General features: G+C 54.0%; 4 protein-coding genes across 5 annotated transcripts; 1 reads left to right on the top strand and 3 right to left on the bottom strand.

Annotated features, from left to right (window-relative positions):
- Positions 1 to 63: 63 nt before the first annotated feature.
- On the bottom strand, positions 64 to 1,010 carry PV07_05517 (uncharacterized protein). The gene has a single exon (XM_016392425.1). It carries the CDS (start codon positions 910 to 912, stop codon positions 67 to 69), a length of 846 nt encoding a protein of 281 aa, XP_016249944.1. The 5' UTR covers positions 913 to 1,010; the 3' UTR covers positions 64 to 66.
- Positions 1,011 to 1,243: 233 nt separating this feature from the next.
- PV07_05516 (uncharacterized protein) lies at positions 1,244 to 5,384 on the bottom strand. Its single transcript, XM_016392424.1, has one exon. It carries the CDS (start codon positions 5,133 to 5,135, stop codon positions 1,620 to 1,622), a length of 3,516 nt encoding a protein of 1,171 aa, XP_016249943.1. The 5' UTR covers positions 5,136 to 5,384; the 3' UTR covers positions 1,244 to 1,619.
- A 702-nt stretch (positions 5,385 to 6,086) lies between these two features.
- PV07_05515 lies at positions 6,087 to 10,384 on the top strand. Of its 2 annotated transcripts, XM_016392422.1 has the most exons (6): positions 6,087 to 6,558; positions 6,614 to 6,660; positions 6,708 to 6,978; positions 7,038 to 7,112; positions 7,172 to 9,624; positions 9,689 to 10,384. In XM_016392422.1, the coding sequence occupies exons 1-6, from the start codon at positions 6,556 to 6,558 to the stop codon at positions 9,930 to 9,932; spliced, it is 3,093 nt and encodes a 1,030-aa protein (XP_016249941.1). In that variant the 5' UTR covers positions 6,087 to 6,555; the 3' UTR covers positions 9,933 to 10,384. The 2 variants fall into 2 exon arrangements, with proteins under 2 accessions (XP_016249941.1, XP_016249942.1); XM_016392423.1 differs by having other exon boundaries at positions 6,614 to 6,978.
- A 2,467-nt stretch (positions 10,385 to 12,851) lies between these two features.
- Positions 12,852 to 14,833, bottom strand: PV07_05514 (uncharacterized protein). Its single transcript, XM_016392421.1, has 3 exons — positions 14,530 to 14,833; positions 13,801 to 14,472; positions 12,852 to 13,637 (listed from the first exon to the last, which is right to left on the bottom strand). Exons 1-3 carry the CDS (start codon positions 14,537 to 14,539, stop codon positions 13,012 to 13,014), a joined length of 1,308 nt encoding a protein of 435 aa, XP_016249940.1. The 5' UTR covers positions 14,540 to 14,833; the 3' UTR covers positions 12,852 to 13,011.
- Between the last annotated feature and the right edge of the window lie 1,255 nt (positions 14,834 to 16,088).

Below are 16,088 nucleotides of genomic sequence, written 5' to 3'. Positions count from 1 at the left end.
CGGTACGATGAGATTACTGTTGGATTCTCATTGTATACGAGGACTCTATCAGCCTATTGCCGACGCCTACTTCTTCGCTATCGCGATGTACGCGACGGAGTAGAGACTACCAACCCCTCGGCCTTCGGGATCCCTTTCGCGCGCAATCCTCAAGATCTCCTGCCCTAACCTGGCCTTCTCCTCTTCACTCCATCCCTCCACGGCCGCAGGGTAAGACCGTGCGACCATCTCAGGATCCCGGAGGAACGCGTCGACCACCGCATCTGTCCTTTGCTCCACGATCCGCACATTGTCGGCCTCGAACCCGGCCTTGACGAGAACATCTCGCAGCGTGTCCTCCTTGGCCCAGAGCTCCGCCCACGGGCTGGACAGGCCCTTCAGATCCGGCCGGATGACCTTCTGCGCGGCGGCGATCGTGTCCATCATCCTCCGCTCTTTCCACGCCGTGACGACCGCGACGCCTCCGGGCTTCAGCGTGCGGTGGATCTGGTCCGCCCCTCTCTGCGGATCGGGGAGGAAGAAGATGCCGAAGTTGGTGATGCTCAGGTCGAAGGAGCCGTCCGGGAAGGCGAGCTCCTGGCTGTCCATGACCGCGATGTCGACGTTCTTCCAGTGCTGCTGCGTCGCCTTGCGCTGCATGATTTTAGTGACGGACGGCACAAAGTCCGTTGCGTGGACCATCTTGGGGTAAGTCCCCGTCTGGGAGGAAACTTGCTGGAGGTATTCTGTCACAAGACCCGTGCCGCAGGCGTTGTCGTGGAGCACCATGTCTGAAGTCGGTGGTTCGATGAGTGCCCGCAAGGTGTAGCGTGCAATGTCGCCGGTCATGAGGCCGATCAGATCGTCGTATTTGGCCGAGAGTTGGTCGAAGTGGCCCGCAGGGTTGAAGTCAGTAGCAGCTGTCTTCTCCATGGCAGGTCGTGTTACTGTGACTTGAAGTTCTGATGTGGCCCGTTGGAAAAGCTGACCTGTCTTCCTTTACTATCTGGATGATAGGCATAAACATCAAAGACCTTGAGTGGTGGCTTTGGGCTTCGGTTACTCAACCTGTCTAAGCATCTAAACCTTCGGCTTACCGATCCCAGTTCATCTTACCCCACTCGCCCACTCTTGAGGCTGTCGGTTACTCCCTTCACAGAAAACGCACGCTCGAGATAACGACGAGGTAGGCCCCCGATCAAATGGCAGATATCGTCAATTGAGGACAGTAGGATCACCATATATGATAATAGAGTAGGTCCTAGTAGTATCTCAGAGCGAATAAGCCAGAGTAGCCAACAAGGCTGTGCCATTTATTTTGGGCCCGAAATTGTACTTGTACAAGACGTGTAATCACCAACATTGAACCGTTGTCGTCAAGCATCAAGGTAAGAAGCAAAGTCATAGCGCCAGGAAATCCTCGTCCGCAGAAAGCTGGCATAATAAACCACCCGCGCTCAGCTTCCTGTATCCCATCCAGCTGTCCAGCACACACAAATAGTCTGGAACTTTTGTCTCCAAAACCAAATTTCCCCATACTCCATGTCCATATCCAAGTCCAAGTCCATCTCCCGAACGACTTATGCCAAATAAACTCCCTCTTGCGTGCCGACATTACCCAACCCCAGCGACGTCTACCATCAGACGCACTCCCATTCGCCCCAAACACACCACCTAGCACTCCGATCCGCCAGGACCAGGCCCCTCCAAACGCCCCTCTCTTGGACCTTGACCGCAGTCTCCCAAAAGCTTCCTAAGATTTCACCGTCCACCTCCCTCAGGCTTGCAGGCTGTGGAATCCCCTCATGCTTTCGATTCAATCTGATGATTTTCCCGCTGGGAGACTGGATCGCCAATTTCGCGGGCTTATCCTTGACTTTGACGCCAGCCGCATTGTTCAGGTTGTTGCCATAGGTATGTTCGCTGGGATTGGAACCGGTGGCGCTGCTAGTCATGCTCATCGCGCTCGTAGGGCGAGCGAGTGGGTTGGGACTGACAGGGCGGAGGTCAAAGCCGTTTTGTTCGTTCGCAGGCGTAGATGATACAGACGCGGCGTGTTGACGTACGCAAAAGACGTAGGTCTCTCCAGCTCCAAGACGGTAGCACTGTGGCTGCACCACGTAGAGATCTTGTCGTGTGGCGTGCGGTGTAGGATGTCTCATGACGAACTCATAAGCCGGGTTCTCGCCTGAGTGGTACAGAGGTACTGCAAGAGCCAAGGGGTGCACGATATCCCTCGATGAAAGCATCAGACCCTTTTTGCCGGCGTAGACTCTGATGTATGCGATGCCCTCATCCCCCGGAAGGATTGCTTTGATCACATAGCGTTTCTGGGCGATATCTGTGTTAGGCACGGTTCGATACCAACTTGGTTGTACCAGGGCTCTTTTTTTGGTGAGATTATCAGCGTCTTCGTAAACGTCTCCGTCCTGATCGCGGAGGTATCTCCTGGCTTCAACTTCTGCCACTATTTCAACGTCGGCAGGGACATTGATGCTGAATGTGCACATTTCTAGGCCGTCCAGTCTGATAATGCTCGTGTCGTAGGCATGCATGGACAGTCCTTGCCTGAAAAATGGAGGACCCGTTCCAGGCAGGGCCAGAAGTACATCAGGACTGATGCTGGGGATCATATGTTGCTGGGCATCTTCGACCGGGACATGTGTCCAACACAGTTCGCTCGGCCGTGTCAGGAAATACCATGCTTCCGCGATACTGGTGCTCACACTCGAGTATGATGCTCTTTTCGGGTTAGTTGGGCTGGCAAGGCTGGCATCCATCATTCTCCATTCTCCATCGACGAGTACAGCATTCCAAAAATGGTTTGGCCGAGAAATCGCGTCCAAGTCCAATTCTTCGCCAGGTGTTTTCAAGTATCCATGCACGATTTCTGCTTGAATGCCAATCGCAGTGCACATTTCAAGCACGACCTCAGCCACTTCTTGACTGCTTCCCCGCTTGCTTTGAATCACCCTTCTAGTATCGACTGCCTGACTGAAATCGTAGCTGTCAAACTGGTCCTCTTCCCAGCTGATTCTTTCAGAGCACCAAATAAATATCGCTCGTAATCTTTGCACACCACTCCGGTATGGACGGCATATGAAGCCCGTTGCGAGGCCCCCTGCCGTTATACTGCTGGGAATGCTCGTGATAAACCGAGCGGCCTTGTCTACTTGACTGAAACTTGGATTGCTGATCTGGAACGGCGCGTATACTGGTCGTCCGTCGGCGTCTTCGTCTCCTTGCAGATTCTCGTACAATTCTTCAACAGGGCAAATAACAGGTTGGTCCAGCATCTGACATCGATCGGCTCGTTCCTGCCGTTCTGATGGTCCCGGGGTGTTTGATCGATTTACGTCGCGACGAGTGAGGATATACGAACCAGAGGCTCCGCTAACCAAACCCATCTCTTTCGCAGCATCCCTTCCAAAAGCGCTCGTCGACTGAGGAGCGGCAATCGGCGCATTGAAAGCGGTACCGCCAGCGATGCCGGTCATTTTTGCGGGTGATCCAGAATTGCTTCCTGCCTGACTGGCTGAGATGGTGCTCCGAGCGCTCGCAGCACCGGTCTTCGCGCTGTCGATCAATTTCTTGAAGAAGCCTGGCTTTTTGGCTTTGGGAGTCATAAATCCGCCTAGTCCACCGTTGGCACCTCGGTTTGCATCTTCCCAGCCAATTGCTGACTTCGCCCCTTGTCGGGAGTCATGGTTTGAGTGGAAGGACGCTGCTGTATTTGGCGTCTTGGGTCGTACTTCCGTTTGGCTCCATTGCTCATCCCTGGTGCCGGTGCTCGTCATTGGTCTAGCCATACGATCTCGAAGACTGCCCATTCTCTTCCTCGCAAGGCTGCCTGCACTTGTGGCGCTAAACGCACCGGCAGAATATCCGCTCATGAGGCTTTGGGCGGTCATCGCTGTTTGATGCGAAAAATTGGTACCAGTGCTTGCAAGACTCTGCGCTCCGCTGCTTGAACTGCTGTTGTTCGTCAAGTTCGTTTTCTGCGTAAGGGCTCTTGAAAGAGCGCCATCACCAACATCCACGGCGGATTTCCTTCTTCTCATTGACAGTCGACGGCCGGCATTTGATGAGCCTGCCCAAGGTGAATTCTTAGGCGGTGGTTCCGGAGGGTCACTGCCCGCCGCATCGAAGTCTTGTCCTTCGCGAGCCTGTTGCATACGGCGCAGGCGACTTTCCATCCTCTGTACGTAGTTCTCCAACCGAGGTGGACCATCCTGATATCGGTCTGGGCTGTTGTGACGACTGCTATAATTGATGCGTGCTTCGGAGAAAGTGCTGCCACCGGCGCCTAGCCCTAAGCTGGTGAGTGGACGAGGACCTGGGCGATCATCAGATCGACGAAAGTCGTCGAAAGCCTCGGGAGACCACGGGTTGAATTGATTTTCCTGGCGGGTTGAATCATGTCTGACTAAAGTCATATCATCCAGAGAAGACATGACATCGTCCATGGCACTCCGGATCATTGGAGGAGTATGTCCGTTGATTGAGGGTGGTGCTGGGGACGGAGTGCGAGAGAATGTCTGATATCGATCATTCATGTCGAACACTTGTGGTGCAGGTGAGGCGGCTCTTCCCCCAATGATCCGGTGGGGTGGAGGAGGCGGCGGGGGAGAAGAGCCGATCTCATGATGAGGTAGAGGAGATGGGGATCTCGAAGGAGCTCTGGACGGTGGTCTCTGCTGCCACAAGACCGTTGAGGGAGGGTTCCGCGCGTCATAGGTTTGTCGTGCAGGTGCAGACACGGGCGCGACTTGTTGAGGCAAGGCTATAGCATTGACTGAAGGAGATTTCGCATGCTTATACCCGCTGAAAGGACGCCTCGATTTCGCCTTCTCCTTCTTTTCTTGTAGTGTCTTTTTGCTTCCACTGTTGCTCTTGTGTATATCCGGTATGGGACTGGCGGAGCGACGCATGGGGACGAAATCTTCCTCAAGCACAACCACGAAGTTTGAAGGAAACAAGCCCATCATTCTCCTATCTCTGAGTAGTCTTCCCATCCACCAGGAGCCGTCTCCAGCATTGAGACATTCTATCAAGTCGCCTTCGATAAACCCGAGGTCTCTGTCTGTCTCGCCGCCCCATGAATAGACCGCGCGACACCAGCAAGGGAACTTCGTAGGTAGGAGAGGAGCCGCCATTCCGACTGGTTCGCACGCTCAGATTCGGTGTCACGGAGGTTCACGTCGCATTGATTGAAGTAGCCGAAGCATCTGGCTTTTCGCTGATCGAGAGTGGTGGTCCACGAGAGGTCAATAAGTGATCGTAAACGACTAAAAGGCAAAGGTAACGAGCGACAGCGCGCGTCAGAGAAGGTACAAGTGCCTTGAGGATGTCGCTTGGGGTAGCGAGCTGCGGGTGCGCAGTCGAAAGAACACGCAGTGGACTCGAAGCGCAGTGGTGATGGAGGAGCCGTTGTCACCGTTGTTTCAGTTGCCAAGCCGCAGATGTAAATAAACAGTCGAGGAGATGGTCACGAAGTGCAAATTGCACGTGACAGGAGGAGCTACGCGACCAACATGCCGAATCGGGTCTAGTGGAAAACAGCTCTCAGCCTTGCCAGGCATCAGGCACCTCAGTATCTCTCTATCCCATCGCATTGCCTTTTGCGCAAGTCTTCGTCCTGCTCCTTCTGTCCTTTCTTTTTGCAAGATTGAGGCGGAGACGAGGCTTTTGTGGGTTGTTTGTGATAAGGCTGTAGCATCAGGTTGCTGGGCGGAGTGGTGCGGGCTGTCATTTGACCTATGCAGTCATTCCAAATCTAACTTGGCCACGGAAGCAAAGATTTTCCAACATCATTTTCCCAGCCACACTGTCAGATACTGACTTTCCGGACTTTTCGTGATCGGCCTGTCTCTGTTACTTCCCATGGATGCGAACCCTATTCTTGCCAGAATGATTGGCGCTGGCTATGAATCAGCAGTCGCCTCTTCGTATTCAGAAGAAGCCCAGACCTACCTAGCCCGCAGATTCACGAGCAGGCAGCCAATCAAACCTGCTCGACTCCGAAACCCTCCCATGGATCGGCTGACCTTTGGTCGAGCTCTCGCCTGATTTGGATGAAGACAGAGAGAAAGCTCCTCCCAGGACGCTGTAGAGGTCTGGTACTTCCGGCGTTTGCGGCGAGTGAGTCGTCCTCGACTGTGACTGTCATCAAGAGTCTCTCCGTCTGTGCTTCCTCAAAACTCAATCGGAATGCGCGCAACAATGTCTCAGCCGCACTGTTCAAGATGTCTTTCTTTCGACCTACAACCGGGGCCGAAGTTCTTTCAGCCTGATCGTCCAATCGTGTATTTGACTTCCCCAGAATCCGAGCCTTTGAGTTGGTGCTTGCCGTATTTTCCAGCCCGGCCGCCTTGGGCGTACAAGCGTGCTCGCCGGCAGGACTTGGCAGAAGACAGAACCGGGCTGGTTGAATCTGGAGCTGCAGCCTGATAAGCTCTGTCCGACCTCGTGCTGCCGTCTTCATCTCCCATCCGTCTTTTCTTCTTATTCGGGTCTTAAGTGTGTTTAGGCTGGTGTTTGGTTTCTAATACCCGTGCACCGTGACCGTGTGTGAGAATGGTGAGTGCTGCAGTCCAACCTTAATTGGCCTTGTATATTGAATACAAAACACCAGGGCAGCCACGGACAAGGCTGGTGGAATGGAGAACAAGCTGAGGAAAGGTAAGATGGGCATTCAGTCTTGAAGGATTCTTGTTCATTGTCGCCAGCTACCCCCTGTCCGCTCAACGGCCATACGGACAGCGACATGGAAGCGCCGGATCGACAGAATACAATCCATATTTCTATTCCCAGTCCGCTGAGCGGCCGAATGACTACGCAATTCACAGTCCTCCTCCGGCACGACAGAATCCCGGCAGGATAGCAAGGCGGCCTACTTCAGGAGGTCGAGAATCGCGGACTCCCTACGAAGCCTTGCCGACGGGTGACACGTCCTACACCCTCCCTTCTATCAATGAGCCGATGCCAGATCCTCACGATGTATGCCCCATTGCCATATCCTTATGCTGGCGGATGCTTTCTGAGACTGAATGCCCTAGTATAACATGGACAACTATTATAATCCCCCAGCATACCATCATGCCGGCAGCGTTGCGCCTTCCACGAACAACATGGTAAGTTCATCCAGCCAACGTTCGTCTCCTGCAAGGACGTGCTTTAATAGTCGCAACAGTCCATCAACGATGGCGTGTCCGTGAACAACGAATTCGTAACTCCTCTTACAGCCCAGCAAAAGTTCAATGCGGACGATTACGAAGTCCACGCCGTCAAAGCGTCGAATGACAATCCCTACCGCTTTGACGCCGATACGCACCTCAATCGATTTTCGAACAATTTGCACCTCAAGCGAATCTTTTACTCGCTTGACCCGAAATTCTTTCACGAGCGAGCTTGGTTCAGTTGGACGTCTCCACACTCCTACCAATTACCCGGTCACTACTACAGATCCGCGAGTGGCGGACGGATCAACATCTACAGGCACAGGGACGTCTTTCGGCGAAAGCATGCCGGTTTGAACGACGATCGATTCCTAGATCCGCTGGACGGGAGAGTGGAAAAGCTGTTTGTCCAGACAATCAGTGAAATCTACGATACGGACAACGAGACGACCTGGCGGAGGACATATATCGAGAACGTCAGTCCGTGGCTCATCCGCCTTGCTTATTGGCCTTACTCGCACATGCCTGTTTCCAGTCAAAATTTCTCGTCTGATTACGGCGTTCGCGAATCGTCGTCTGCTGGGATTAGCGCTTGGAATCAAGAGCAGTGGCTTCACGTTGGTGTTCGCTGGCTACCCACTTGCATTGGGTTGCTGCTATTGATGATATTTCCGACCGACGTGGAAGGCCAAGTCCGCAATCATGGCAATTACGATCCTGTGCCTTACCGATATTGGTCATATCCGCTGTCCGCGCGTAACTTCCGCGAGAACAAAGGCCAGATGCCCCAACCGGGATCATTTGGGACCACAAACGACTTCAGGCTCTCTGATAGATGTATGCGACCACGCCTGTTGTGTTTCCTGGATCGCATGACCGATGACAATCCAAGAGGCTGTCTTGACCCACAGGTTTGGATCGACGAGCACGGAGGAGGCATTGAGCCGACCTATATCTTCATCTCTTACACCGCTGAGAACCAGTTTGAGCGAAGATGCGCCGACGCGAGGCAAGATATCCAGAGCACCGGCTCTTCATATTGCAACTGTCCACAATGCCGGGACGCAGCATCCGACGCCGAAGCCCTCCACAGAATCGCCCGTAAGGCAGCCAGAAGTGCAAAGGTCGCAGCCTACTGGACCGACCAATGTTGCATGTCCACTGACAAGGTTGAGCTCCAAGAAGATGTCTACCGAATCAGTGACGTCGTGCGTGGTGCGGCAAAGATAGTCATCGTTGTGGGTCGGACAGGTCAAGACAATCTTCCGTCATCAGTGACCACGCTCGACCTGTTGAAAGAATGGGGTACCCGAATGTGGACGTGGCCCGAAGTTCTGCTGGGTCCGGCAGGGACGAAGATTCAGGTATACACGCGCGGGGGAGACATGCGTGCCCCGTTGGAAATCTCGAAGATAGAGTTTCCTGCCCAGGTCTGGGACGATGGCGAGGTGGCGAGACAGCTGATTGATAACTATGAGGGATCGCTGGCCTTGAGTCGGCTAGAACTCGTGGTTCTAGCGCTGGAATGTCTCAAGCGGCGGGTGGAAAAGGGTACCACAAAGTACCTTGAGGGCGATTTGTCGTATGCATTAATGGGCTTGCTGAGGCAACGGCCAAAGGTCAACCAGACAGACTCTGCGTTCCAAGCCTTTGCGCGTCTTTCATTAGCAAACGACAGCGACCGTCTGCTGGAAAGGATGATTTGTTTACTCCCATTCAAGGGCAGTCACGAATCTACACCCAATAGCCAACATTACAACCAGAATGCAGAAACAGCGATCAGCGACAACAGCCAGTACGGAAGGATCCCAGGCAGCGAAGAAAGCAAAAAGAGGCATTACTGGACCAACCTTGACGACTACTGGGGTGCCAAACTCTGGGATGTCGAGCCTATTTGTCAGGTGGCAGGCATTGGGAAAGATGACACCGTGATGCTCGATGGCGCCTACGGTGCCACAGTCCACTGGGATAAATTTCAACGTGTTGCCATCACCACTCGAGAGACGTGGTCGCGTATGCTGGCCCGGTACTTTGTGCGAGGCACCCCGGCATGGTTCTTCACCGGTGTCCTCACCGTGGCATTTTCAGCAAACAACCCCACGGGAAAGGGGATAGGGGCGCTCTTCCTGATCATCGCGCTCGTCACCGTCCTTCTGTCGCCAATGCTGATCCTGCATATCTACGGAGGCAAGGTATGGAACACCCAACCTTGGCTCTTCGGGTTTGAAGGACACATGTCCTTGAGGAAGATTGAGATGAAAATCTTTGGATTTCCTTCAGAGCGGCTCTCCTGGGCTCCCTATGCCAGTAATATGTCCCACCATCGAGTGAATAGTGAGTTCTTGGAGGAGGAGTGCGAGGGCACGGATCCTTTGCTCTCGGGAGAGATCGGCGGAGGTGGTGCGGGAATGGTTTCGACGACGGGCGAAAAGCTGAGACTTTTCACGCTGGTCGACACGAATACAATGTACGTGCGGATTCTGCGCTCTCGGGCTGCTTCTCTCTTCTGCATCGCTGACCTGGAAACACAGGACTGTAACCACGTTCCGTGCTGCGCGCCCGCCCACGGTTGCCCTCCTCTGCGGCTCAGAAGGAGGTATGCAACGCGCAGTGATGTGTTCGTATGACTGGACGAATCAGTGTCTGTGGCGAGAGACCGTGCTTCGCATGGAGACGATAGCACTGCAAAAGATGCCTAGGATCGGGAGAGTCAGGTTTGGGCTGAGGAGATGGGAGGCCGAGATGGGAAGGAGTGATCTGCAGCCTCCTGATTGAGAGCAGGATGGCCGCTGGCGACATGGAGATGCAGGCAAGGTTTGCGATGGAGTAAATGCCATGGCAATATTCGTCGTCTGACCATTTGAGAGGTGGGAGGTCAACGTTTCCAGTGACAGGGCAAGCCTGTATTGTGACAGGGGATAGCCTTAAGTTCAATGGCTGACATTTTCATGATAGAGTAGAAGGAAGCGCCTAAGCAATTGATACTGCTTCGTCCTGTAGGACAGGCAGTCCCAAGAGACTCATTGAGGCACGGATCTCAGACATCTCCCTCCCGAGGACCTCAGGGAGGGGAGTCTGCTCGGGGAGAGTAGATAGCAAGCACCTCTCTAGCCACCTACTCCTCGGGGCACCCAGAGAAGAGAGTCTACCTCCCGGAGGTGCTCAGGGAGGGAAGTCTGCTCAGGGAGAGTAGATAGCAAGCGCCTCTCTAGCCACCTACTCCTCGGAGAACCCAGAGAAGTGAGTCTACCTCTCGGAGGCGCTCAGGGAGGGCATATGACAAGCACCTCCTCAGTCACCTACTTCCCCGAGCACCTTAGGGAGGAGAATCACCTCAGGGAGTGATCGAGAGAAGACCACGGAACCACCACAGAACCACTTTGCAAGCCACGTGCTTCCTCGAGAGATTCAGGGAGGGCAAGAGACAATCGCCTCCTCCACCATCTACCTCCTGGAAGTGCTGAGATGAGGGCCTTTGTCAAGCATCTCCTCCTTGGTCGACTACTACTTCCAGGAAGTGTTCGGGAAAGAGACATTGCAATCCGCCCTCCCTCCCAGCCACTGTCTTCCTGAAGCGCTCGGCCGGAGTGACCGCCTTCCATCTCCATCGACGATGGATACTTCCCTGTGCGCCAAGAGGTGGGAGGCTCGTCCAGTGGGTTTTGTAGATGGGGCTGTCGGAGTCCAGGTCTAGGCAGCCACCCAAGCCATCCACCTCGCTCATGCAAGACAGATGACTCGGTTCCAGAATGGCTGATCGAATCCCGCGACGAGCACACCACGAGGGAGTCCCCGGGGGTTCCTTGAGGCATGGCCATCCAGCCATCCCAGACCCGGTTCTGGGCAGGGGCAAAGCGAGCATTGGCAGTGGCAATTGTCCGGCGTTCGAGGGGCTTCAGCAGCAGGCAACCGTTTCCTCCCAGTCTGCTTAGTTGGCGTTTTGCCTCAATATAACTGCCCGATCTGGCATCTCTTGAAGCTGGAGTGGAGAGCGACGAATATATTCCGCGTCGTCGATGGCTTTACAGCGGCAAAAGAAGTCTTGGGCATCGACCTTGGGCCGTTCCGAAAACTCGAGGCTGCCCTCTCGAAGATACCGAGGCATCTCTTGACGCCTGGCGAAGCTTTTGTTGGATACGACACGGCGATTGTTTTCGAGCATTGACCGCATTTCGAGACAATGTCCCGAGATGCATGGCTAGCCAAGGTATATGGTTTCCGATGCCATGGAAGCTAGATTCCGCAGGACCATCCCTCACCCGCTAACTAGTAAGTCCGGGCTGTCCCAACGATGCTAGTCAAAGACAGCCCAGGTTGCGTGATCTGTGTTCCAAAGACGCAGAAACACGGGGTCGGGCCCGCTGCGGATCCGGAGTTGAGAACGTGGGGAGGGCTTTGGCGCCTGAAACCCGGCGGGGATATCTCCAGATCCAGGATAGAACGTCTGCTTGGCCACGCCTTCGCGCTGGAATGGAGGCCAAAAGGATCTTTTGGGCTCGTATTCTGGCCGGCGGGTGTGAGATTGGATTCTGACCGTCTGGAACTAAACTGTAAATTCGACCGGCTGAAGAGGGAAATCACTACGAAGTTCGACTAGCTGAGCTGCGCTGCATTGCGCGCGGTCACTGGCCGGTCATCATTTGAGGCCTTCTGGAAGTGCGGGGAGGATGTGCAGAACAGGCCTCGTGTCTTCGCAAGGATGAGAAATCCGGATCCGACGATGTGCGATTGTCGACTCGGTCTCTGGCTGGGAGGAGACCATCAGCGACTGGCGAGCTGGCCACAGTGTGACGAGAACGGATGCCGTAGTGCCCACGTAAGAGTGATTCTTTTTGGCTCAATGGCAATCGGCATTCACAAGGAGTCTTCAGCCTAGCCTTAGATACAGCGGTATACCCGTTGTCATCAATAACATTACCTCCATCTGACAGGTCGGCCACCTCGTCGCTGTTGGGCAATCCGCGAAGTTACAGTTCCTCTCATCGGAAGACATGGTCGAACGGGTTATGCAGGCCCTCGATGGGCTAGAGACGTTTCGTATTGGAGGTAGATGGGTACCAGAACGTGTAGCAGGGTTTGCAGAGTGTCACGCCGAGTTGGTAACAGAAAGCGCGGTCGGCATGACGAGGGCTCTTACTTCGGACAACAGTTGACCTATGACACCAGCCGCACCAGTCCTCGCTGACATGAGCTGTCTGCCTCTTGATGCTGATCTTGTCGCCACGGGAGTCCACGAGAATGCTGGAGACGATGTTCACCATACTTTCGGCGGCAAGACTGCCAAGCGTCACGGCTATTGAGATTCAGAAGCCGGCCACGGAGGAAAGGTTGATCGTTCTCCCTCCAAGGTACCCACCCGTCTCTGGCCTCCTGGAGTTCAGATAGGGGATAATTGCTCATAGGTGATTGGCTTTGCTCAAAGGGCTGGACAGCGACGAGCCGAAGCTCAGACCGTATCACTGGATGTGGCGGACGATGAGGAACTATTGCTCCCAATGACGCCAACTTGTTGGAAGAGGATTCCAATTCGTCTTGCACTCCAGATGACCTATTGTCCCTGGGGACCGCGTCACAATGACAGGTCCTCAACACCAGTCCCAGAGTTTGTTCGTCGGACACGTAGTCTACATCCCTTAGATAAAGATGCTGCTGGGTTTCTTACTCAAGCAAGAAGAAGACATAGGGTATACATTTTATTGATCAAATATCTGCAACTTGCCTTAAATGGCCTAGGGGCTAGACTATCACTCGTGGACGAATTAAAGTCGCCAGATATCTCAATACTTGAATAACAGATGCCATGAAGGCCAGACACACCCCACCCCACAGCTGGCTCCCTAGAGGTGCTGTAGCTTCAGTGGCGACGACTTCGAGTTGGTCGAGGGACGTAGGACCAATTGAGGTCGGAGTCGCTGTCGTCATCGCCTTCGTTCTCGCCCTCATCCTCATCGTCCTCATCCTCATCGTCCTCATCCTCATCGTCCTCATCCTCATCGTCCTCATCCTCATCGTCCTCATCCTCATCGACCCCATTATGCTCAGCGCGATCGTCTCCGATGTTATCCTCTTCGGGGACGTAGTCAGAATCCTCATCAATACTGTCATTGTTCACCCTGTCGTCCGCCTGTTCGAAGTAGGTCCAGGGAGCTAACAGCGACCGGGTCCTGCGCTTGCTTACTCTGCGCGCGGAGGCTGCCTGGTCTAGCCCCTCTGCCTCGAGCGGGTCATCATCTCCAGGAGTTAGCGATCTAGCCTTTCGCTTGCCGGAGCTTGAACCTGAACTCGGCTGTGGCCAAGTGAGTATGGTGACGGAGGTATTGGTGCTGGAAGAGCCTAAGCCCGAGGAGTTGCCACCGTCACTGGTTGCTAGAGTTCTCGTTGAGCCTGGGCTGTCGGCTTGGATAGTAGAGGGGATGCCCAGATTCTCTTGATGGAGAACCATGCTTCCGGAAGTAAGAGTGGCAAGTGCCGCACAGTCGGCTATCAAGGTCTAGTAGCCGTCCGCGGATCAAGGGGACAAAGTTTCCCTTGGCGTGTGTCTCCGACGTGTTGGGACAGCTAGCGACTGGGTTGCTGCATCGCTGAAGGGTTCCAAAGCGTCTATCTGCTGGGAAGCCCTGCTTGAGGGGAGTGGCCATATTACATGCCTCCTCCGGGAGCAGAGTCAGCCCCATCTTCTGGCGGACTAAATTGGTGAATTCCTTAGCCTGTCTAGTCATCCATCTGAATGTTGGACCTTCAGTGCTCAGGGCAGGGCTGGCAGTCATTAGGAAATCTTCGACGACACGGACGTAGGCGGCATGAAGACCGGCTAGGGCTGAGAAGTCGGCGGAAATACAGATCCAGGGATCCCAGTTAGGATCAGCGAGGAGTTTTGGGTGGCGACCGTTAGTGTCAGAGTGTAGGAGGTAGACTAACTCTCGACCGATCAAGCCACGACGGCCGACTGCACTTCCGCCATAGAGCATCCACTCCCCAGTGATTTTGTTGACCAGGCTGTCGAAGTAAGCCCCCCATTGACTGTCCTGGCGGGAGACACGAGGGAGAAAGCGAAAGTGTGCAGCTCGTAGGGGATTTCCCTGTCGATCTTTGCCTATAACGAATTGTGTGGCATCTGTAACAGTAGAGCAGATAACGTCGACCAGGACCTCCGGGAGGGTGCCACACAGGAACCAGGCGAATCTCTTATTTAATGCACCGTCCGTGTCCCAGCTCTCGGGAGGGGAGGCTAGGTGGGAAGCGGCTAGGGCTCTGAGCTCGGTAACGAAGATAGTGACTATGATCCGGAAGCGGTCCTTGCGGGCACGAAGCTCTCCTACTCTGGGTGTCAGTCCTGCTGCTTCTTCAGGGCTCTGGGAGATGACTCGCTTACCTGGGTCCATTTCGAAGGGATCTTCTCTCTGCTCAGGGACCTCCTAGGTCCGTGTCGGCCGTTGAGTTTCCTGTGGACTTTCAGTGCCAGCAGCTTCTGTCTCAGGAATGTAGTCATCGCCGTCTTCAAGGAGTAGGCCCTCAACCTTGTCCACCTCGATTGTAGTCATGATCCAGGTATAGATCCCAGGTGCTAGTCGGACCAAGGTCAAGAAGGAAGTGTTCGCCGTTAGCCAGGGCCGACAGAGCGAGAGAGAGCGAATAGCTAGTGAGGTCGAGCGAGGAGTTGCAGAAGAGATCCAGGAGTTGCAGTAGAGATCCAGGAGTTGCAGAAGAGATCCAGGAGTTGCAGAAGAGATCCAGGAGTTGTAGCAGAGCGAGGAATCCCAGCGGAGGCAGGAGGTAAGCGTCACTGCGGCGGCAGGAGCGCCACTCCTTCCACCAGTCATCGCTCTTTTGGAACGAGCCATGGTTCCCTGATACTCCTTCCCCATGAGAACGAGCTCTCGCGGAAGGAGCTGGAGAGAGAGGAAGAAAGGAGCACAGCGTAGAGGGATGTCCATTTAATTCAGTCATCCAAAGTCACGAGTGCGCTAGCTAGAGTTAGGGTACTCTTGGCAAATAGTAAAGAGAACCCCACAACTATAGCTGGACTCAAACCTTTTCTTCCATATCAATTTACTTTCACTCGACTCCCACCTCCAACCTATCTTAACTTGATTCTCAATCTATCCTCAACTATAATTCCTCACTCTTCTGCAACTCCTAGATCTCTACTACAACTCCTGGATCTCTACTGTAACTCCTGGATCTCTTCTGCGACTCCGGGATCTCTTCTGCAACTCCGGGATCTCTACTGTAACTCCTGGATCTCTACTGTAACTCCTGGATCTCTTCTACAACTCCTGGATCTCTTCTACAACTCCTGGATCTCTTCTACGACTGCTCGATCTCTTCTACATCCTCCGCACCTAGTACGGTGGCGGCTCGTACTGAAACGGCGGCATATATCTCCTTTGAATATATATATCTCTATTAGGTATTCTCGCCATGTAACCGCGAAAATGTGCCTGAAGATTAGAAAGACCAGATCCACAGGAAAGGTACACCCCCTGACTTCAGCAAAGATTCCGAGGATCGCTGGTGTATTGAGGATTTTGACTGGGACGAGCACGAAGTGGACCTCACCCTCTGGGGTATGGTCCACAATCCACTGAAAGAATTCCGAGCCATCGAGATTGCCTGTTTGTCTTGGAGTAAGGTTCCTGACATGGATGATCTCCAGTAAGAGATCTACTTCATCGAAGGCATTGGCGGTATTGATACGGTTAACACATTCCGGGGCTACCACCTTCTCGACAACAGCCAGCAGCTCTCTCTGAATGGCGTCACCCAACCTATTCTATTTCCAACGTATATTGTCCTGCTCTAGAGTCTGAAGGGCTCCAAGCGCCAACGATCAACCTTCCACACTCTGACAAGTCGGCCCTCCTTCCGCGTTGGCTCCAAGATTGCTCGCTGGGTCGGACGCGAGATCGCGCAGTGCACGAACCCCTATCA

The sequence above is a fragment of the Cladophialophora immunda genome, assembly GCF_000835495.1.
Source record: "Cladophialophora immunda strain CBS 83496 unplaced genomic scaffold supercont1.3, whole genome shotgun sequence".
NCBI classification, from domain to species: domain Eukaryota; kingdom Fungi; phylum Ascomycota; class Eurotiomycetes; order Chaetothyriales; family Herpotrichiellaceae; genus Cladophialophora; species Cladophialophora immunda.
This window is presented reverse-complemented; position numbering and strand designations above follow the sequence as displayed.

Coding starts and splice junctions, on each gene's coding strand:
- PV07_05517 (XM_016392425.1), bottom strand. CDS start 912: ATGGAGAAGACAGCTGCTACTGACTTCAACCCTGCGGGCCACTTCGAC.
- PV07_05516 (XM_016392424.1), bottom strand. CDS start 5,135: ATGGCGGCTCCTCTCCTACCTACGAAGTTCCCTTGCTGGTGTCGCGCG.
- PV07_05515 (XM_016392422.1), top strand. Junction 6,661..6,707: donor GGAGAACAAGCTGAGGAAAG/GTAAGATGGGCA, acceptor CATTGTCGCCAG/CTACCCCCTGTCCGCTCAAC. Junction 7,113..7,171: donor CGCCTTCCACGAACAACATG/GTAAGTTCATCC, acceptor TAGTCGCAACAG/TCCATCAACGATGGCGTGTC.
- PV07_05514 (XM_016392421.1), bottom strand. Junction 13,638..13,800: donor TCTGCTCCCGGAGGAGGCAT/GTAATATGGCCA, acceptor AGACCTTGATAG/CCGACTGTGCGGCACTTGCC.